Source organism: Ochotona curzoniae, unplaced genomic scaffold (assembly GCF_017591425.1).
Source record: "Ochotona curzoniae isolate NIBS_2020 unplaced genomic scaffold, NIBS_Ocur_1.0 contig_520, whole genome shotgun sequence".
Lineage (NCBI taxonomy): Eukaryota > Metazoa > Chordata > Mammalia > Lagomorpha > Ochotonidae > Ochotona > Ochotona curzoniae.
This window is the reverse complement of record NW_024466457.1, coordinates 1,987,200-2,008,755: the sequence shown is the minus strand read 5'-3', so window position 1 is coordinate 2,008,755 and position 21,556 is coordinate 1,987,200. Positions and strand designations below refer to the sequence as shown.

The 21,556-nt window shown below is 59.1% G+C and overlaps 1 protein-coding gene across 1 annotated transcript; it reads left to right on the top strand.

Moving 5' to 3' along the window:
- The first annotated feature begins 1,074 nt into the window (after positions 1-1,074).
- Positions 1,075-17,916, top strand: PLCD3 (phospholipase C delta 3). Its single transcript, XM_040989194.1, has 15 exons — positions 1,075-1,219; positions 9,626-9,787; positions 9,901-10,129; positions 10,355-10,484; positions 12,096-12,324; positions 12,584-12,785; positions 12,920-13,064; positions 13,373-13,525; positions 14,443-14,580; positions 14,717-14,867; positions 15,458-15,574; positions 16,933-17,099; positions 17,245-17,380; positions 17,463-17,612; positions 17,726-17,916. The coding sequence occupies exons 1-15, from the start codon at positions 1,075-1,077 to the stop codon at positions 17,812-17,814; spliced, it is 2,343 nt and encodes a 780-aa protein (XP_040845128.1). The 3' UTR covers positions 17,815-17,916.
- Positions 17,917-21,556: the final 3,640 nt, after the last annotated feature.

Below are 21,556 nucleotides of genomic sequence, written 5' to 3'. Positions count from 1 at the left end.
GCATGGCGGGCTCCTCGCGCCCCCTGGTGGGCACTCGCGTCCTGGGTCGTCAGGTGCCCTGGAGAAGTTTAAAGAATAAGTCAGGAGTAGGTCGAGGGAGGTCATTTCTGGAGGAAAGAACGGTGAAATCAAAAGTACAAAGCTAAAGGCTTGATGGTGAGGCAGAGAGCCCGGGAAGTCCGCGCGGGATCTCCCCACTGGGGGACCCTCTGGGACGGGTGGGGCGCAGCAGGCAGGTGGCACACCTAGGTCGTGAAAAAGGGAGCCTTCCCTGAGGGTCGCTGCGCGGCGGGCTGTGAGCCGGCTCTCCGTCCCAGGTTCCCGCACCTGCTCCAGGCAGCGGCCGCCGGACACCCCCGCGTGCAATGCAGCCGGGGCACGGCCGATGCCCGCGCGTGGACGCTCACCCCCGCAGGCAAGCTGCCCAAGCCTGCAGTCCCACAACCCAGGGTCAGGACAACAGACTGGGCGTCAACCCTCCCTGTCCCGGCCACTGAGAGGGGGCACGGCTGCCGGCCTGGCTTGGCTCGGGGCGCCATGGGGGGAGGAGGGGGCTGTCATCCTATGACGTCACTGCCAACGTCTTCCTGCCCACCCCCCGCCCCAGCCGCATCCCGCGTGGCTCTGCTCCTGCAGGCTCGTCGGCTCCGAGGACCCCTAGCCCAGGACCAGCTGACCTGCACCCCTGCCCCTGGTCTGACTCCCTGCGCAGCCCTCACCCTTGGAGTGGGGTCCCGGAGCCACAGCACGACCTCCCCCGCAATGGCGACCCCGGCCCCCACTGCGGGCCAAGAGCCGAGGGGCGCTCGGGCTGGGCGAGGGGAAGCGGGGGTACACCCGCGCCCAGCCTGGGGTCCCCGGCGCCCCGAGTAGCCCCGCCCCGCCCCCTGCGCCCCTCCCCCGCCAGCCCTTCCCCCGCCCTCCTCCCGACGTCTCCTCCTCTCCGCTCCCTCCCGGCGCCGCTAAGTTTCTTCGCTCGGGATCGCGCAGAGAGCCGGGGCCGGGCCTGAGCGGTGGCCCCGCTGTCCTGTCCCCGCGCGCAGGCTCCGGGCCCGGCCCCGGCCCCACCGAGCCATGCTGTGCGGCCCCTGGAGGAGGTGCCGCGGCCGGCCCGAGGAGCCCCCGATGTCCGCCCGGGTCGCCGCGCCCCTGGAGCTCCCGCCCTCGTCCCCGGAGTGCGGCGCCAGGAGGCCGGGGCTGCGCGCCCTAAAGAAAATGGGTCAGTGACGCGCTCGAGGGTCTGGGTGGGCGCCGCCGGGGGAGGGGCGGCCGGGACAGAAGTGTCCTGGCCAGCCGACCGCAGGCTTCCCGGACGGCGTTGGGTTTCGGGAGGCTAGGGCGAGACGCGAAGTACCAGCCCCGCCCCGCAATTGGGGGGTCGCAATTGGGGTCACCGGAGAGGTGAGCCCGGTTGCCCAGAGTGCTATTTCCCACCAGAACGCCTCCGCGGGGGCGGGAATGGGGTCCCTGAAGTCCCCTAGGACAGAGGAGTGGGTGCCAAAGACTTGGGAGGACCCTCAACGTCTGCCAGGGAATGTGGGGTAAGGTGGCGGCAGCAGCAGAGTCCTAGCAGGGGCACCTTGCCCTTGGGGGTCTGCCTCCTTGAACTTGGAGAAGACCCTGTGTGGGGGAGGATAGTCCCTATGGAGGGGTGAGCCTCGGGCACCTTGCTTCCCCTTCACCTTCCTGGGGCAGGTGGCATTCCACAGAGGAGGAAACTGACTCAGAGACAGCAAGGAATTTGTCTGTGACCACACAGCAGTGATTGGTCACCAGCACCCCCAGAGTTGTCAAGCGGGACTCTCTGGGTTGGAACCTAAGCACGTGGGTGGGATGCCAAGGCCCGCCGTGCACCCCAGGGCATGTGGGAACTGCTCTTGGGGTTACAAAGACTGGGCATGAGCCAGGGAGCACAGGGCAGGGCTGACCAGGCAGCTTCTGCAGGGCTTGAGCAGAAGTCAGGGGTCCGGCTGCCAGTCTCCCCTGCCCTTGTCTGACAGGTGCTGAGCAACACAGAGCTCTGTGCAGGCACTAGATCTCCGCCCAGCTCCTTGATCAGTCAGCCATGGATGCACTTAGATGCTCAGCGAGCACCCACTGTGTGCTCTGCCCTGGGGCTACCACAGTCAGTAGGACTGATACAGCCTTGCCCTCGCTACACACACACACACCCAGGAGGGCTGGAGATGAAGGAGCAGAGAGGGGGTGGATAGAGACAGCCCTGCTGCACCCCTGCCCCCGGCCAGAGGGAGACCCCCATTGACAAAGCAGGGCAGCCCCCAGGTCCGGGCACTCAGGCCCTTCTTGTGGAGCTGGGGACATTATTGGAGGATAGTGGGAGCCCCAGAAGGTGGCAGGCAGGCAGGCCAGGAGCTGAGGTTGGGGTAGACAGTACCAGGTGAAACAGGCTGAGGAGGCTGTTGGGAGATGTGTAACTGGGCAGGTGCAGCCGAAATGGGCTCTGGGTCTCCGAGCAGGTGCATGGAGCTGGCTCTGTAGGTGGAATCTGAACGGCATTGGGGAAGGACTGTACAGGGCAGACAGTCCCCCAGAGCAGGGCTGTGGGGGTCCCTGCCTGCACCTCCCCCAGGTGATGCCTCAAGGAGCACTTAATGCAGTGGGCAAAGCTACTTGGGAACACACAGGACAGCTATTACAGCCGAGTCCATTCAGGATGACTCTGTGGGGAGCTCTGGGTGTCAGCCGTCATTGCAGCCACCTCTTTCCTCATTCTGCCTGGTTCTGTGCAAGGAATGTTCCTGGGGAATATCCCTTCTCTACCCCATTCCAAGCCTGGGCACAGGGTAGAGCGGAAGCACCGACAGCTGTCCCAGGCCCAGCCCCTCAGGTCATGGGGCTGGGGAAGGCCTGGACCTATCGCAGAGTGGACCCCACCCTCCCGGGATGACCACCATCACCATCAGTGCCACACCCCTTAGGCTAACAGAACAGATTTTATTTGGGATCAAGGTGAGGAACTAGGGCAAGGAGTGGCTCAGAAGCGCCCAGGGGAGACAGAAGGCCTGAAGGGCCCTGCCATGGGGAGCCAGGGAGAGGAGCCGGGGGCAGGACTGTCCCCAAGAGGAGTGCCCATCTTGGGTCACCTCCCTCTCTCCAGGGCTAGGCTGCTGGCCTGGCTGGGCACAGAGGAGGCACCAGAGACCCTGCATGCGTTGTCACGCAGTGCTGAGCTCGCAGCCGTCCCTGGCCTACTTCATCCCGCCCCAGCCCCGGCCCCAGGGATGCTGTGTGCCCACCACAGAGGACCTGTAGGTGCTATGACTGCCCAGGGCCTCGTGTTAGGAGGCAGTGTCTGCCACTGATCCCTGATGGTGGCTCTTCCCGGCCAGGGTTCATGATCACAAACACACAGGTACTTTCTCAGTGCCGTGTCAAGCGCTGTCCATGTTTTACCTCATTGAACGCCCACAGCCACGGGGGCGGGTGGTGCCATTTGGTGAGGAAGCTGGATACTTGGCCTGGGGTTCAAAGTCATGAGGAGCTGCAGGATTTAAACGCAGGCAGTGCAGCCTGTGGTCTGTGCTCTTAGCACAACCAGTGATGCTGGGGCGAGGGCCGGGGAAGCTGTCAGCCTCCAGGCCCGTCCTAATGTGATGGCCGAGGAAATGCAGTCGGCCTTGCTCCTGCGTGGATTTCAGATAGACAACAGATCACCTGAACCATCCTTGACTGAAAAAAGTATTTGCTGTTTCCCTGGAATTCGTGTTCACCTATGCACTCAGTTTCGCTTGGCAACCTCAGAGTCCTGCCCCCACCCCTAATCCCTCCAGTGGGCAGAGCCCTGAGTGTGCAAAATCCTGCACTGTCCCCACCCTGCTCCACCCTGCCCCACCCTGTGCACACTCAGCCCTTGGGGCTGCAGCGCTGAGCGGATGGCCTTCCAGGGTGAGCGGGGTTACGGTGGATCAGGTTGACAGGCTGGGGGGTCTGGTGTGTAGGGAGGGCTGAGGCCTGGCCAGGTGGTTTCTTGGGGCCCCGGTCTGGCTTCTCCCCTCTCCCAGCTCTGCCCCGGCCAAGCTCGCTGCCTGTGGGGGATCCTGCCAGAGCACTGCCACCTTCCTGGCTCCCAGGATCCAGCTCCGGGCTGGTGAGGCCCCGCCCGGCTTTCTTGACCTGTTCATTTTCCAGGGGATGCTGCTGGCTCCAGCCTGGCAGTGGCAACGGTCAGCCGGGCACTTATGCAGTGCTGAGGCTGCCTGAGGGGTGAGGGCCGGAGGGTATGTGACGCTGTGTGTGTTCCGTCCTGCCCCTCTGCCTTGGCCAGGGGCTGGTGTGTCTGTTCCTTGCACGGGTCACATTCCTGCAGGAGTCCGTATGCCCTTCCTGAGTGAGTGCTGGCTGGCTCTCACGGCCTGTTTTCCTCCCCAAGCCGACCCGCCCTTCTCCCACTCTCTCCACCTCCCCCAACATGCCCTGCTCTCTGTGTGTGCACCCTGGGCTTCCCCACAGCACTGCCCACCCCGCCTGCTGCCCTTGCGTCCGTCCCCGCCTTGACCTGGTCTAGGGCAGGTGGTTTGGCTTCCTGCGCTCCAGGGGCTCAGCTGTGAAGAGGCTGGAGTTTGGGGGCTCCCTCCTGCCCACTTTCCTGTGAGGCAGGTTCCTGCCGCCGGCCTTGACCACCCAGACAGCGCTGTGCAGGCCCTAGACCGCATACAGCTGTAGCTGCCCGGGGAGGTGGAGGAACTTGGCCTTGCCCAGGCCTTCGCACCCCTGGCCCCTGTCCACGGGTGGAGATAAAGCCCTGGGCTCCGGGCCCAGCTGACAGTGCTGCGTGTGGCTGGCTGCAAGCCAGGTCTATGGGCGTGCCTGGCTGCCTTTCCCCTCCTGGGCCTCCATTTGCCCTCCCAGAGCCCTGCCTCGGTTTCCCTCTGTGTTATTGTCTGTGGAATCCTGCAGGCACCCCCATGTCCCCTCTATGGGGTTAGGCAACTTCCCACTGTTCTCCAGCACCCCTCCCCACCCATGCCACAGACCCATGCCTGTGTGGGACATGCCTGCGACAGGGTGACCGCCCGCTGCCCTGGCTATTGGCTCTAGGGCACATTCACTCACGGGACCTATCCAAACACACAGTCCTTTCTGGCATTTTACACTATTGAACTTGAAAAATGGTGGCTAAACCCATAGGACATAAAATGGATCAATTCAATCTTTTTCTTTAAACATGTATTTCTAAAGATTTGATTTTTTTCAAAAAGCAAAATTACAGAGAAGGAGAGAGATCTTCCATGCCTTGGTTCACTCCCCAAATGACTGCAATAGCTGGAGCTGAGTTGATCCGAAGCCAGCAGCCAGAAGCCTCTTCAGGTCTCCCACAAGGTCCCAAAGCTTTGGGCCATCCTCAATTGCTTTCCCAGGCCATAAGCAGGGAGCTGGATGGGAAGTGGAGCTGCTGGGACACAAACCGGTGCCCGTATGGGATCCCGGCATGTGCAAGGTGAGGACTTCAGCCGCTAGGCTACTGTGCTGGTCCCAATACCAACTTTTAAAAAAACATTTATGGTCTGGTGTGGTGGCTTTACAGGCTAGTCCTCCAACTTCAAGTGCCAGTATCCAGTATGAGTCCTAGTTTGTGTCCTAACTACTCTATTTCCAATATCCAACTCCCTGCTTGCGGCCCAGGAGAACAGCGGAGGACGTCCCTAAAGCCTTGGGAGCCTGCACCTGAGTGGGAGACCCAGTAGGTGCTGCTGGCTTCGGATAGCCTCAGCTCCAGCTACTGCTGCTGTTTGGGGAGTAAGCCAACAGATGAAAGACCTCTCTGTAAATGTCTTTCAAAAAAAAAAAGACTTAAAAACATGTTTATTTAAGGGAGAAGTTCATGCCCTAAATGCCCAAATGTTCACACTGGCAGGGACTGAGCGGGCTCAGAGCTAGGAGCCAGGACTAGTCTAGGTGACCTGTTGGGTGGCAGGGACTAAAGGCTTGAGCCGTCACCTGCTACTTCTTGGGGCCCCACAGGCTCGGGCTGGGTGGTGACCCCGGGCTCTCGGAGAAGGGAGGCAAGCACCTTAACCAGCGTCTTCCCTACTGCGCTAAGTGTCTGCCTTCAATCTCATCATTTCTGAGTGATTAATTCACCGGCATTCATTGCATTCATGTTGTTGTGAAATAGATAATCAGCATTATCTCATTCCAAAACATTTCCGACACCCTAAATGGTAGCTTCCTGCTCCTCTTGGCCCCGGGGTTCTGGCCATCCTAGCTCACTCTGTGCCTTCTGGGTGCTTTGCACCAGTGGAATCTGGCCATGCAGGTCCATTTGCGTCAGGTGCCAAGGCTTGGCACGTGGAGGTTTGGATTGAGTGACACTCCACTGCGTGTCTGGGCGTGGTTTGCTTGGCCAGTTGTCTACCCCTGTACCCAACTCCTACGATCGTCCACCCTCACTTCTTCTGCTGTTCCTTCGTGACTGTCCCCCTACCTGCTCAGTCCAGGGTGGCCATGCCCCTCCCCTGCCAGCCCACAGCCTTGGCAGGAGGTGGGTGGTTTGTGCACCTGCTCAAGAGCGCACAGGAATGAGGTTGAGGCAGCCTGGGGTTTAGGGCCCGGCAGGAACTATGATTGTTTCATGGATGACTGGGCAGAGGGCCAGGGACTCTGAGCATCAGTGCCCCAGGTCTGGGCCCTCCTGTGACTGGGTCACCTTCCTTCTATGGCTGCAGCCCTTCCTTGCTGGGCCCCTTCCCACCCAGGACTCAGGAGCTGGGTGCAACTAGAGGTGCCCAGCCTGGCACTGTACCCTCATTCCTCTGGGCATCTCCCTGGGGCCCGTGTAACCCAGAGGCAGTGTCAGGTGGGTAGACAGCCTGGTTGTCACTCTTCCCCCGCAGGCTCCGCAAGAGTGGAGGTGGCCTGGCCCAAGCAGGAGACTGCCCCCCTCACGCCGCCCCCAGCAGGTCTCTACCACTCACCTCTATTTCCGGCTTTAGTCACAGCCACCTCCCCCGCCTCCTACTGCCTTGGCTGCTGCAGGCCCCTGCTGAAAGTCTGGTTGTCAAGGCAACAAGTGGTCTCATTTCCCTTCTGGAAGGGGGTGTAGAAGCGGTGGGCCCAGCCGCTTCCCTGGCTGTCTTACCATCCATCCGAGTGTTTCTTAAAATTCAGGGACCATCCAGATCTTATGGGTGGTGAGCGGACCTGCCACCTGCCACACTCTTCGGGTTGGGGAGGTGACCCGGGGTCTGATGGGTGTAGTCTAGCCTTGGAGACACCCCCTGGAGTTATCTAGGGCTCCAGAGGAGACCACAGGGTCCTGAGGAAGGCAGCTCGCTTCTCCAGGCCCTGAGACCCCAATTGTCAGTCACCGTCACTCTCACAAGAGAAGTTTTTAAAAACAGACACCCAAGGGCCCAGTGGCCTGATCCCCAAGGTTGTTGCTGAAGCTGGTGACAGGGTGGGGCCAGGGCGGGCAAGGGCTGTCCACTGGCCTCTGCCCCAAGCACTGGGCAAGGACACAAAACCTGCTGCCCTCTGGTCTTAAAGTCCCCTGACACAACATTACAGGTGGAATTTTTGTCTTCACCTCCCCCCCCGCCAGCACCCCCTCCGCCAAAGCAAAAAAGCACTCCTTGTGGTCAGGGAGAAAAAACTGCCATTTGAGAACAAATCCAGGGAGGCTTCCTGGAGGAAGTGGTATTCGATGGGTCCTGGTTTGAAGGACTCAGATATGAGAAAGTGGAGGCAGAAGGGTGCTACAAGGGCTCAGAAAGACATGGGGGTGGGGGAGATGGGGACAAGGCAGGGATTTGGACTTGATCCCTGCCACTGGGCAGGCAAGGACCCTGGGGCTGCAGAGCCAGACTGGGCCCTAGGGGTTTGTCAGATAAAAGGAGGGAAGTGAGTCCTCAGCATGGTGGTGAAGCCACCACTTGGGGTACTGAGTCTCATATGCAGCGCAGAGATCTTGGCCCTGCTCTGCGTCTAGCTCCCTACCCCTGAGGGTGCACACCCTAGGAGGCAGCGGCCCCAGGGGCCTGCATCGCTGCCACTTGGCATGCCCAGGTGGAGCTGTGAGCTCCTGGCTTTGGCCCGGCGTAGCTGTGGCTGCTTCGGGCGTTTGCAAAGTGATTGGACATGTCTTTCTACCTTTCATATCAAATAAAAATAAAAACTAATAAATAAATAGGTAAATAACAAAGGGAGGAAGACAGGCCCACGGCCATCATGTTCTGTCAGGACTACATGGCGGTTTCTGGTTTGGGGTTTTCCAACTAGATTTAGGTGCCGTACAGCTTGAGATTCTGTTCCCTTAGAGACGCTGGGCCCCCCCATCCACTCCTGGCCATCCTCTTCCTCCCCAAGGGCGGGGGTTCACCTGGTTTCTACTGCTTCTGCTTTCCCTGCTGAGCATTTGGAGCAGGTCCTGCCAGGGCTCAGCCTCTCCCGGGCACGGGGCGGGCCAAGCTGGAGCAGAGCTGCCCTTTTGTTGAGTTCTGGAGCTTGTAGCCTGTGTGACTGTGGTCTCTGTTAGGGATGCAGGAAGGTGATGCTTAGCCAACCACAGGTTAGTGCTACCGGGCCGTGTCACTGATAGACGGAACTGGGACCTGACTTCCCAGACCCCAGACCTGCACTCTCTGCTACCCTTACCTCCTGTGGCTCTGGGGTGGTTGCAAGAAGCAGAGAGGGCAGAGGGCAAAGTTGTGGCAAAACTTCCAGGTAGCCTGCTGCCACCACTTCCTAGCTGTGGAATTATAGCTAGTTATGGAAGCTTCCAGAATTTCAGTTTCTTCTTGGATTAGCATGAGCCGGCCTTGTGCACACAATAGATGCTTTGTAAGCATTTACTTCTATTTTTTTTTTCCTCTTTAAGAGAGAGAGATAGAAAATTTCCATCCTCTGGTTCACTCCCTAGATGCCCATAATAGTTGGGGCTCGGCCAGGCTGAAGCTGGGAGCCAGGGCCTCTAGCTGGAACCCAAGCACTGGAGCCACCACAGGTGCACAGAGCAGAAAGCTGGACTTGAATTTGCCTGCCCCAGCATTGGCTTCGCTCAAAGGAGAGTGGGCACTGCAGAATGTCTGGGCTGAGGGTCCTGGAGAGCATGGCAGAGCAGGAGGCCAGCAGGACCCAGTAGACTGGCAGGAGGGCTGTTGGAGAGCAGCCAGCCAGGGCTGCAATTGGAGGCCTCGCCCACGGTCTTGGAGGCCAAGCGGCCTCTGTTGTCCCCAGGAAGTGAATGCTGAGAGTGTGGGTTGCACACTGAGTGGAGACTGGGAGAAGACCACTTCCCTGGCCATGGTTGCCTGCAGTTTCACTCCCATGGGTGAGAAAGCTGTTGGCCAACTGGGCTTCATGGCTGCCTCGGAGGGCAAATGCCAAACAGGTGATCCTCGGGCCTGAGCCCTGGACAGCTGCTGCCTGGCTGTTCTGCAGAAGCTGCTACTTGGCAGGCTTAGTGGTACAGCCTGGAAGGTGCAGTGCAGTTGTCTGGAACAGGACAGCCTTAACAACTGAGGCTGAACTGAAGAGAGGAAAGGACTGCATTCACTGAAGTGTGAGACTTGGGTTTGCTGGGCATGAGAATCAGGAAGTCCTGGGGAGGAATGCAGCCTGCAGGGAGGAGGGCCAGGCCCAATGGCAGGTGCTTGTGCCTCCCCAGGCCTGACAGAGGATGAGGACGTGCGCGCCATGCTACGGGGCTCCCGGCTCTGCAAGATCCGCTCGCGCACGTGGCACAAGGAGCGGCTCTACCGGCTGCAAGAGGATGGCCTGAGTGTGTGGTTCCAGCGGCGCATCCCGCGCGCACCCTCCAAGCACATCTGTGAGGACCCGCCGGCGGGGCGGCGGGGACTTGGTAGGGGGCGGGGTCCTCCCGGGCGGCAGGGACTCGGCCCTAACCCCTTGTCCTCCCCCCTGCACCCCCCCCCCCCGCAGTCTTCGTGCAACACATCGAAGCTGTCCGCGAGGGCCACCAGTCCGAAGGCCTGCGGCGCTTTGGAGCCGCGTTCGCACCCGCGCGCTGCCTCACCATCGCCTTCAAGGGCCGTCGCAAGAACCTGGACCTGGCAGCCCCCACGGCCGAGGAGGCACAGTGCTGGGTGCGCGGCCTGGCCAAGTTGCGTGCACGGCTGGACGCCATGAACCAACGGGAGCGGCTCGACCAATATCCTGAGCCACTGAAGGGCAGGTCCTGACCCTGGAGAGGGAAGCTCCTTGAAGTGGCCCAGACCTCCTGTGTCTAGAGATCCCTGTGGAGGAGCCTATGCGAGCGTGCCCATCATGAACCCCTGGGAGCTCCCAAAACCTGGGTAGGGGAACCTCTTTCCTGCTGCCATGGGTGTGGGGTGTGGGGAGCCAGCTGTCGCAGATCTTTCCTGAACACCCACACCTGGATCCACTGCTACTTGCACCGGGCTGACTCGGACCAGGACAGTAAGATGAGCTTCAAGGAGATCAAGAGCCTGCTTCGGATGGTGAATGTGGACATGAATGACATGTACGCCTACCGCCTCTTCAAGGTGGGTCCCCTGCCCTACCCTGCTCTGTCTTCCCTGGGGTCCCTGGGCCAGAGCACACAGAACTTTCCTAGCCCTCAAGCAGTGCTCAGGGAAGGTTGGCACCTGCCGGCCTGCTGGAGGCAGCAAAGCCATGTTCCTGGAAGGGCCGTCTCTACCCATGGGACCGTGTGTGGCTTGCACGTGGGAGCTCAGGCTACAGTGGACTTGTGCACACAGGTGCAGGCCCTCTTCCACACGTGACCGTGACCATGTGAGGGTACAGGCATGGTAGGGGGAAGGGGTCTACAGAGCAGGGAGCAGATGCCTGTGTAGGTATTGATCATGTCCAGCCTGCGAGCCTGAGATCCAGCCCGTGGCACCTGTCATTTGGCCATGTGGACTGCCCTGTGAATCCTCACTGACTGTGCGCGATGGTCTTAGTGTGAACGTATGGGAGGGACATTGGGGCCCAGGCACCCATTCCTGCTCCTGTCACCTGTCCTGGATCTCGATTCTAGGGCTAGGTCATGGGGCACAGGGACAAGCACCGAGCCCGAGATCTTCCTTTCTTCACCCATGAAGTTCTAAGTCTTCAATTAGTGATGGTTTCAATGAAATGGACACAGGTGTATGGAAATAGGCTGAAAATCATAATATAGAGCTTCCGTTTCCTTTATTAAGAGTGAAAAGGAAATGATTCTATAAATAGACATGCAAGGATAACACAGTGTCTTTTATATAAGGAGCAATGTTGTGGCTTAGCAAGTAAAGCTGCTACCTGTGACACCGGCTTCCCAAATGGGCACTGGTTTGGGCCCCACTTGCTCCACTTCCGATTCAGCTCCCTGCCAGTGCTCCCTGGGAAAACAGCGAAGGATGGGCCAAGTGCTTGGGCCCCTGCACTCACATGGGAGACCCAGATGAGCTCCTGCCTCATGGCTTTATACCGGCTCAACCCTGGCTGTTTCAGCCATTTGGAGAGTGAATTAGCAGATGGATGATGCCTTTCTCTCTGTAATTCTTTCAAATAAATACAGAGAAGCTGTCTTGTAAATAGGACACTGGACAAATAGCCTTTCACACGTTACAAAATACACAAGGAAGTGGCTTTAAGGACCTGTCCACAGTCATCCTGGGTGGGGTGGAGCAAAGCCTTCCAGGCAGGCTTCTGTCACGTTGTTGACAACACACTGTTGGGCTTGCATGTTGTGGCTTGTTTTGACCTCCTGGCCATTCTTACCTGGAGAATTCTCTGGCCTCCTGTCAGTGCTGATCGCAACTCGGCCAGTGTTGGAGTGGCACTACACCTTTCTTCCCCCAAGGCTTTCCTGTTGCATGTTGCATTGTCTTAGGTGTGCGAAGAAGCACGTGTCTCTTTGGCAATCCAACCAGCATATGAGCTCTGTCTCGTCTTGGCTCACCTATTTGTGAACAATCCACACATCAGCAATATGTGCCCACTCTCCTGGTGACCTGAGGCCTAGACTGCTGGTCACCCCTCACAGAAGCCAAAACCAGCCCATTGTGTCTACCACAGTATCCTGAGGTGGTTCTGGCCTTCTAGGACGCTTGTTTGGGATACAGTGGCAGAACCCTTCTGTAGGGGTTCAGCGGTGTCCCCCCGCTCCCCAGGAGTGCGACCATTCCAACAATGAGCGGCTGGAGGGGGCAGAGATTGAAGAGTTCCTGCGGCGGTTGCTGAAGCGCCCAGAGCTGGAGGAGCTGTTCCACCGGTACTCAGGCGAGGACCGCGTGCTTAGTGCCCCAGAGCTGCTGGAGTTCCTGCAGGATCAGGGCGAGGCCGGCGCCAGCCTAGCCCGTGCCCAGCAGCTCATCCAGACCTATGAGCTCAACGAGACAGGTGGGCGCTGGTGTGGTGGCCTTGGGTCAGCCTCTGACCTGCCTGGGCTGCACTGTTCCTGGCAGTGCAGGCACCATGATGTCGGGAGGAGAGAGGGCAGGTCACCTCTGCTCCTCCAGGCTCAGCTCCCACATGGGTAAAATGTGCGATGCCATGTCCTCCTTGGGGCTTGGCTGGAGATGCAGCAGCGTGACTAGGTGGATAGTCCGGGGAAACCTTGGGGGTACGCGGACAGTCCCTCTCCCTGTCCTTCCTTCAGCCAAGCAGCATGAGCTGATGACGTTGGACGGCTTCATGATGTACCTGCTGTCACCGGAGGGGGCTGCCCTGGACGCTGCCCACACCTGTGTGTTCCAAGACATGGACCAGCCCCTCACCCACTACTTTATCTCTTCCTCCCATAACACCTATCTGACTGACTCCCAGATTGGGGGGCCCAGCAGCACAGAGGCCTATGTCAGGTACTGGGGGTGGGCAAGCAGCTTGGGGAACGCAGTTTGGTGTGGTGGAGGGGGCGTTGGGGCCACCTGGGGCCTGCCTGGCTCAGCCTGGTCCACGGCCCTCCCCTGACACCTGCCCATCTGCCCTTGCACAGGGCCTTTGCCCAGGGCTGCCGCTGTGTGGAGCTGGACTGCTGGGAGGGGCCCGGTGGGGAGCCCATCATCTACCATGGCCACACGCTCACCTCCAAGATCCTCTTCCGGGATGTGGTCCAAGCCGTGCGTGACCACGCCTTCACGGTGCGCCCCCGGGGTCTGCCCAGTGCCCGCTTGCCTTTGACCACATTTCCAGGAGAGAGAAACCCCTGCAGGGACACAGCTGCAGGTGCCTGACAGCCGGCAGACACCAATCACTGAACAGGGGTTTGGAGCCAAGCTGAAGCAGTCTGTGTCAGCCATGCAGACACGGCGTTCATGGATGTGGCCTCCTAGCAGCTCCCTCCTGACAATGGCCTCTCCCTCACCCCTGCCTGTGCTGACTTGGGGGGGGTGAGGGGAGAGGAGGAAGAGGGAGAAGGGCTCTGAGCACTGCCCTTTCCCTTTTGCAGCTGTCCCCGTACCCTGTCATTCTGTCCCTGGAGAACCATTGTGGGCTAGAGCAGCAGGCTGCCATGGCCCGCCACCTCCGCACCATTCTGGGGGACATGCTGGTGACACAGGTTCTGGACCCCCAGAACCCCGAAGCACTGCCATCCCCAGAGGTGAGGACCCCCAAGAAAAAGCAGGATGTGCCTGTGGGTCCGGCCCCCACCCTGACCTCTCACACCACCTCTTTGGCTCACATTCTGCTAACCGCCCCCGCCCCATCCTCTCTGCTATCCCTCTCACCTCTGCCCCCCAGGGCTCTCCATTCCTGCCCTCTTACCCAGGCTCCAAGGCATGCCCTGCCCTGGCCTGCCTGTTCTGTCAGTGCAGGCTCGGCCAGTTCCATGTGCCTGCAAGGCCTGGGGCAGCACGGGAGCTCCCTTCCCAGCCACCCAAGCTTGTGGCATACCACCTGCCTAGAATGGCAGCTCAGCTGGAAGCCCCTCTCACTGAAGGCTGACTTCACCTCTCCCCTGAACCCAGGGCATTTAATCCACCCTCCAGGTGCCCATTCTTTTTGAACTCCTTGGGAAAATATTCCCCATACTTCCAATCACAAATACCCAGGGAGCTTAGACCCTCTTCCGCCCCTGCTGTATGTGTGCAACTTGGTTGTCATTAGTGTGAAAATCACACAGATGCGGTTAATTAAGCGTCAGGCTGCACAAAGGAAATACATGGAAAAAGGAAAAATGAGTTTTCCGTCACTCAGATCCCCCATCCTGTTTCACAAGCAGTAGCCCCTCTTGAACAGTTTCTCGAGTATGTCCTTCCAGAATTTTCTGATGCACACCCACACATCCAGACACAGCCACCTTCTATAAATGTCATATCCAAGGATGACGTGATTCCATGTTCTGTACACACCTCTTCCATGTCCAATCTTCATTTTTAAAGATTTATTGTTTTATCTGGAAGGTAGGGTTGCAGACGGAGGAGATCCGCTCCAGCCCTTCCCACAGTGGTGGTTGACTGACTGTCACTGGGGGATCCAGGGGCCAAGGCCTTCACCTCTCCCTCCTGGCCTCTACAGCAGCTCAAAGGCCGGGTCCTGGTGAAGGGCAAGAAGCTGCCGGCTGCCCGGAGTGAGGATGGGCGGGTTTTATCAGACCGAGAAGAGGAGGAGGAGGAGGAAGAAGAAGAGGAGGAGGCAGCAGAGCAGAGAAGGCAGGTCAGCAAGGACAGCCAGGCCAGCAGCCTGGGGCGGAGGGGGTGGCGGGGTGGCCAAGCTGGGTATTCCAGGATGGGGGAGGGGATGCGAAGGAGAACTGGAGGGGCAGGGGTGTCCTCTGAGTCTAGTCTCTCAGACCAAGCAGATCTCCCCGGAGCTGTCTGCCCTCGTTGTGTACTGCTGTGCCACCCCCCTGCGGAGCCTCGGCCCTGGCCCCGACCCCTCTCAGCCCTGCCAGGTCAGCTCTCTCAGTGAACGCAAGGCCAAGAAGCTCACCAGGGAGGCAGGTAGGAGTGCGGAACAACAGGTGTCTGGAGGCCAGAGATGGTGGGCGGGCGGCCAGCTCCTGGGGCGGGGTATGCAAGTTGGTCCAGGAGACAGATTGAGAGGGGCTTTGGGGGCCAGCCAAGAGGTTTGGAGGCGCCTGCGAGGGGCTCAGGGAGCAGGCCCAGCGCATGCTCAGTGTGGATGCTCCAGGTGGGGCTGAAGGGCCTGGTGCTGGGGTTGAGGTAGACGAGAGGCTCCGTCAGGCTGAGCCCGGGACCTGGGGAGCCCAGTAGAAGTGGGGTGAAGCCATGGAAGGAATCTGGGAAGGGTCCAGCAATGGGGAGTCATCAGCCTGGAGGGCAAGGGGGAGGGACTTCCATACGAGGAGTTAGGGTGCAAGGAGGCCTGGATGAGGTGTGGGCCAGAGGATGCGGGCGAGCGGGGTGTGTGCCACAGGCTCTGCTGTGGCGTTTGGGGGCTGGGTGATTGGAGGGCGCTCTGGCCCCTGTCTGGATTTGAGCAGGCCCATCTGTCTCGCTGGGTCGGGGGAGGGCAGGTGTTGGGAGGGGCCTGGAGGGGCCGGTTCCAGCCTCACCCTTACTCTGTGTAGGAAACAGTTTCGTGAGGCATAACATGCAGCAGCTGACCCGCGTGTACCCGCTGGGCCTGCGGATGAACTCGGCCAACTACAGCCCCCAGGAGATGTGGAACTCGGGGTGCCAGCTGGGTGAGTGGGGCTGCCCAGGGTGGGCAGGTGCAGTGGGCGACCACAGTGCAGGAGGGGAGCCAGCCCACCTTGTAGCCAACCTTGCTTGTTCTCTCCCTTTTTCTGAGGAAAAGGCAGAGCACACTGTGATTGATTTCCATTTAAAAGAATCTATGAATCTGTTGGATTTCAAGGCCACTGCAAAATGCATGGTCATTATGACAACAGATTTGTTAGATTAACGCGATATGAACAACAGTAGTGGGTCCCTGCATATGGTCCTAACATGACACTTCCCCATCATCCCTCTTCTTTTTATTAATTTTTAAGCTTTATTTTTATTGGAAAGGTAGATTTACAGTGAGAAGGAAAGACACAGAAATATTTTCCATCAGTTGGTTTACTTCCAAATGGCCCTAATAGCCAGAACTGAGCTGATCTGAAGCCAGGAGCCTCTTTCAGGTCTTCTATGTGGGTGCAGGGTCCCAAGGCTTTAGGCCATCATCTTCCTCTTTCCCAGGCCGTAAGCAGAGAGCTGGATGAGAAGTAGACTAGCCAGGACTTAAACCAGCACCCATATGGGATGCTGGCACTTGCAGGTGGAGGATTAGCTGGTTAAGCTATTGTGCTAGCCCATCTTGTTTTCTTTCTTATCCTTCCTTTTTTTTTTTTTTTCAAGATTTATTTTATCTTTTTTGGAAAGTCAGATATACAGAGAGTAGGAGAGACAGAGAGGAAGATCTTCCATCCGATGATTCACTCTCCAAGTGGCCTCTTCCAGGTCTCCCACGTAGGTACAGGGTCCTAAGGTTTTGGACCATCCTTAACTGCTTTCCCAGGCCGCAAGCAGGGAGCTGGATGGGAAATGAGGCCACTGGGATTAGAACAGGTGCCCAAATAGGATCCCGGCACATGTAAGGCAAGGACTTTAGCCACTAGGATACTGCACCAGGCCCCTGTCTTTTTTCGTAATCTTTGATAATTCATTCTTAATTTATGCTGTAGTCAGTCTCACGTCCATATGAAGGTAGACACTTCCACTCCTCTGGGTACCGCCCTCCTCTGCTCCACCTAGCAGCCCTACTACATCGGCAGTCACAGGGTCGACTCAGAGAACGCTAGGATCCCATGGCCACTTGGTCCTAGGTGTGGGGTATCCACAACCCCTTCTATCCCTTCTCCAGCCTTCCCCTTCAGTCTTGGGGATAGCAGTTCAGGTGACTGTGGGGGCTGGGAGACTGGGCCGGGGTGGGAGGGTGCAGACAGTGGGAGCCAGGCCCTCTGTGGTGAAGTGTGATCTTCAACACCTTTCTTCTGGACCTGGGCAGTCAGCAGAGGGCCTGGAGGCTCTGGTCTGACCCTCCCTGCTGTGCCCACAGTGGCCTTGAACTTCCAGACACCAGGCTACGAGATGGACCTCAATGCCGGACGCTTCCTCATCAACGGTCAGTGTGGCTACGTCCTGAAGCCCACCTGCCTGCGGCAGCCTGACTCAACCTTTGACCCTGAGTGCCCTGGGCCTCCCAGGACCATCCTCACAGTCCAGGTCAGCAGCCTGCCTGCATCAGGCCGAGCCTGGGGACAGGTTTGCTCTGGAGGGGCGGGTGCCCATGTACTGTAGGGGTAGGTGTGGGAGGCTGGGGACAGGGCTGGTGTTGAGGATGGCCGTGAGAGTGTCCGTCCATCTACAGGTGCTGACTGCCCAGCAGTTACCTAAGCTGAACGCTGAGAAGCCCAACTCCATAGTGGATCCGCTGGTGCGCGTGGAGATCCACGGGGTGCCAGCGGACTGTGCACGCAGGGAGACCAGCTACGTGCTCAACAACGGTAGGTGGGCTGGGGGCTGAGACCCGGTGGGCTGGGGCCACACGGAGGGCAGTCGGGGTTGATGGTCACATCTCTGCCCTAGGCTTCAACCCCCACTGGGGGCAGACCCTGCAGTTCCAGCTGCGGGCCCCTGAGCTGGCACTGGTCCGCTTCGTGGTGGAAGACTACGACACTACCTCCCCCAACGACTTTGTGGGCCAATTTACACTGCCGCTCAGCAGCCTGAAGCAAGGTCGGTGAGGGATGGGCTAGGGTCAAAGAGGGGCGAGGGCTGGTGGCCTCCCAGCCCAGGCATGGGCCCCTAGGGCTGGATATGGTGCTGAGGCCTGACTGCCCACCCCACAGGGTACCGCCACATCCACCTGCTTTCCAAGGATGGAGCATCCCTGGCTCCCGCCACGCTCTTCGTCCACGTCCGCATCCAGGGCTCCTAAGGGCCCATGTGCCCCCTGGCTCTGCTGAAGGAAGGGGGTGTGCATGCCGGTGTTGGTCTCACCCTGCTGTGGAGGCATGCCTTCTAGGACCTCCCCATTGCTGGGGCCCGGAGCTGGCCCTGATTCCTCTTGTCCTCTGTCCACCTCCTTGTGGCAACCGGGCCTGTTGCTGCCAGCCGCGGGCCGGGAGCAGGACCCCCGGGAGCCCTCAGTCATTGCAGCCTTGTTCCCCCGCCCCACAGTGGGCAGCCTCCTCTCCACATAGGTTATCTTCCAGCTCTAGAACCCACGTCCCCTTCTCAAACAAGGGGGAACCTGAGGCAGGAGCCCAGAGGGAGGATTTTGTGTCAGAGTTCTGAAGAAAACAGAATGAGATGATTGTGAAAAATAAAGGCGATTGAATTCACCACTTCGCCTCCCTGATGCCACAGCCATGGCCCTGTGAGGGACCCAGCTGGATAGGGAGAAGGGGTCCCTGGGGCCTCTCCCCAGCTCAGCCCGTACTCGCCCAGGATCCTGGGAGTGGCAGGAAGAGCTGCCGCAGCTCAGAATAGCTCTGACCCCTGCCCTTGGCCTAAAGCTGCTGCCAGCATTACAGGGGTGCCAGAGGACACCAATCACAAGGTCACGCTCAACCCCTCCTCCACACACACATGCATGTACACACACGTGTACACACACACACACACGTGCACACACCCACACACGAGGAACCTCAAACGGGACTCCAGACAGACCCCACCTGCCAGGACAAGTGGCAAGGACATGGGGTTCCCTTCTCCCCAGTCTAACAGCTTGTGCAGAAGGCAGCCCACAGGGCCCTGGCATCTCAGGTGTCTGTCAGGCCGCAGCACTTGCTGACAATCCCTGAGGTCAGCCTGGAATTGGCTCCCTCAGTCTCATAGGAACCAAGTCTGGGCTAAGGCCATTTTCTTGCACCCCTGGGACCTAACGCAGATTCTAAGAGTGGTATCTGGTTCAGGTGCTGATTGAACAAGGAGGTTCAGTACCCAGAGGGGCTCAGAAGGGATAGGCTGGGCAGCCCAGGCCCCTGGTACTCGGGCTGTAAGGGAGAGCTGGGCAGCCAAACGGTGACCTCTTGGCAGGAGGTGTGGCAGGGCCGAGTGGTTTTAGTGCACAGGGAACTGTAAGACTTGTCTGTTTCGGTGCTGGTGCCAATCAGGTCCTGCCTGGGGATGGGTTGGGTGCATCCCAGCCCCAGGGCTAGTCCCTCTTCTAGCTTCTCTTCTCCGGGCCAGAGTAGCCACAGGCAGGGTTGCCAGAGTGAATGAGTGCCCCAGGCTGGGAGAACTGCTTTGTGAGGGCAAAAGTCTGAGCTGAACATGGGGGAAGGTGGAGGCCAAGAACCCACAGCGGACACCCCCTGCAGGGCTGTTTTCTCAGCTCAAAGCTAAGGGCAGGGATGAAGGCATGGGTCTGCAGGAGCCAAGGTGCCCAAGGTCAGGGCTAGAGGCCCAGGTCAGAGTCAGCTGGGCTCAGGCAGGCCCTGTGTCCTCCCAGGTTCCTTGGAAGGGCAGAAGCTACAGGACCTCAGTAGAATCAAGGGGCAAGAGATTCCAAAGGATGACTGGGGGCGACATGAAGGCTAAAAGCTGCTCCAAGGCCCACCCCTAGCAGAGCTGGGTCACCAGCCGGGCCCCGGGCATTCTAGTACCACTTGCTGACCAGAGGAAAACCAGGAGGGCAGAATGGTTTGTTCAGCTGCTTCCTTTATTAGAAACAAGTGAGATGGATTGAGCAGAATAACAATTCATTTGGTATTTCTCCCCCACCCCCTATAGCCCAAAGAAAAGCCAAGACAGGGGTGCCCCTCCCTTCCCCATTCCTGCCAGTCAGTCAGTATTGAGTTTAATGGAGTGAACTTGTCCTAAACCTCTTCCCGAAGCAGACCTGCCCCGACTCTGCAGTGGCCCAAGCCGAAGCCCTGGGTTTCCTCTAGGGGTTGGGCCCCTGGTGGGCTCCTCCTCTGACTAGTGAGGTCCTTGCTCACTTCTAGATTGCAACCAGCAAAGCTGTCCCAGGCCTGGTAACCCTTAGGCAAAGTTTGAGCCCACAGGGATGCCCAGCTCCGGGCTTCAGGGAGCCAGTAAGTAGCAAGTGCAGTGGCAGCGAGAAGGGAGCTGCAGGCAAGGCCTGGAATCTTCCAGAAGTAGCTTGATGTGGACCAGCCTTCAAAGCCAGCATCTTTGGAAGCAGGCATGCAGGGAGAACAGGCCTCACTCAGGAACTCAGCTGGCCCTGGGGCCTCCATTCTGCCCAGCTCTCTCCTGACACCGAGGCCAGAGTCCGTGTGGTCAAATGTGGAGTCAAAGGCCGGAGGGAAAGGTCATCCTGGAAACATGGCAGCCAGGAGGCCCAGGTGGCCCAGGCTGGGGCAAGGCCCAAGGTGGACTTCTAGCAGCAGTGGCTTGAGGTGGCTGGGGCAGGTCTCAGGCCCTGGGCCCTTCCTTCGCTTGGTCTAGGCCAGTCATGGAGCCACCATCCTGCGGAGTTTCCCACGGGGAAACCCTAAACCCCACTGGGGTGCTCTCTGGCCTCAGATTTCACATGGCTTGAGTGGAGAAGCAAGGGGCTGTTTGGACAAAACCAAGACAAGCAACAGCTGCCAGCTGACTTCCGGGGAGTTCAGGGCTCCTGTTGGGACGGAACAGCAAATCCAAGGAGCCGACTGGTAGGTTTTGGTGAGGGAAGATGCGGCCTCACTACTTCCGTTCCCTGGGCTGAGTCCCCCCAGAGCACAGCTGCCTCCAGGGCCTGTGCAGCCCACATCTTGGGGGAAGCCTGCACCAGGATGTGGCCCAGAACTGATGAAGACCAGGGCAGGGAGCCTTTCCAAGTTCCAGCCCCATCCAAGGTAGGAGAGACTTGGGCACTTTGTTGCAGATACCCTCACAGGTCTCGCCAGGGCAAGCCACTCCGGGACTAATGCTGGTGGGGCCAGAAGGTGAGTTGCTGCTTCTCCACCAGCTCCCATCCTTGGTGTGTGGGGCACATCTCACAAAACAGCTTCTTTGGTCTGGGTATCTTGGAGCCAAGGAGTCAAGGGCTGGCCGGCGTCAGCTGCTGGTGGCTGCAGACTGTGAGCAGGGCCAGCAGGGAGAAGGGAGGCCCGTCCAGGCCTGGCAGTGTTGCTGGCTCCCAGCAGTCTGCAGGGGGGGGCGGCTTTCCCACGGCGCCACCGAGCAGCTACAGCATTTCCTCCAGCTTTGGGGATTCAGCAGACAAGGGCTCTGGCAAACCACAACAAAACCCTACAGGCTGAAACGAACCCTGCTGGCCTGCAGCGTGCCTTCTGTGAGCGGGACAAGGCTGGCCTGGCCTCCTGGTGCAGGCTTCCTTCCCCTACAAGAAGCTGAGAGGTGACAGCAGCAAGGAGCCCTCCAACTCCCACGCCACACATCATGCTCTGTGCTCACTTGCTTGCTCCTAGGGCATAAGTTACATCAAAGCCTGGCACAGCCCAGTCCTCCTGGGGCCATGCAACTGAACACAATCAGAGAATGCTCTGTGGATGGCCACGTGACTGGCTTTGATTACTTGCTGGGAAACTAGCAGCAGCAATAACCATCACTACCACCACAGGAAATACCACAGCATGGCATCAGCAAGCGTTAGACTCGCCCATGGCACTGAGAAGTCACTTCCACGGCCAAGTCCCTTCTGCCTCTGTTCGCCATGTCAGCTGTGGGGCTGGGAAAGGAGCACAACGAGCTGTGTGAAC

Excerpts from the sequence above, each read along its gene's own strand:
- PLCD3 (XM_040989194.1), top strand. The coding sequence starts at position 1,075 with ATGCTGTGCGGCCCCTGGAGGAGGTGCCGCGGCCGGCCCGAGGAGCCC. Across the intron at positions 10,485-12,095 it reads ACGCCTACCGCCTCTTCAAG|GAGTGCGACCATTCCAACAA; the intron begins GTGGGTCCCCTG and ends CCCGCTCCCCAG. Across the intron at positions 17,381-17,462 it reads CAGCTACGTGCTCAACAACG|GCTTCAACCCCCACTGGGGG; the intron begins GTAGGTGGGCTG and ends TCTCTGCCCTAG.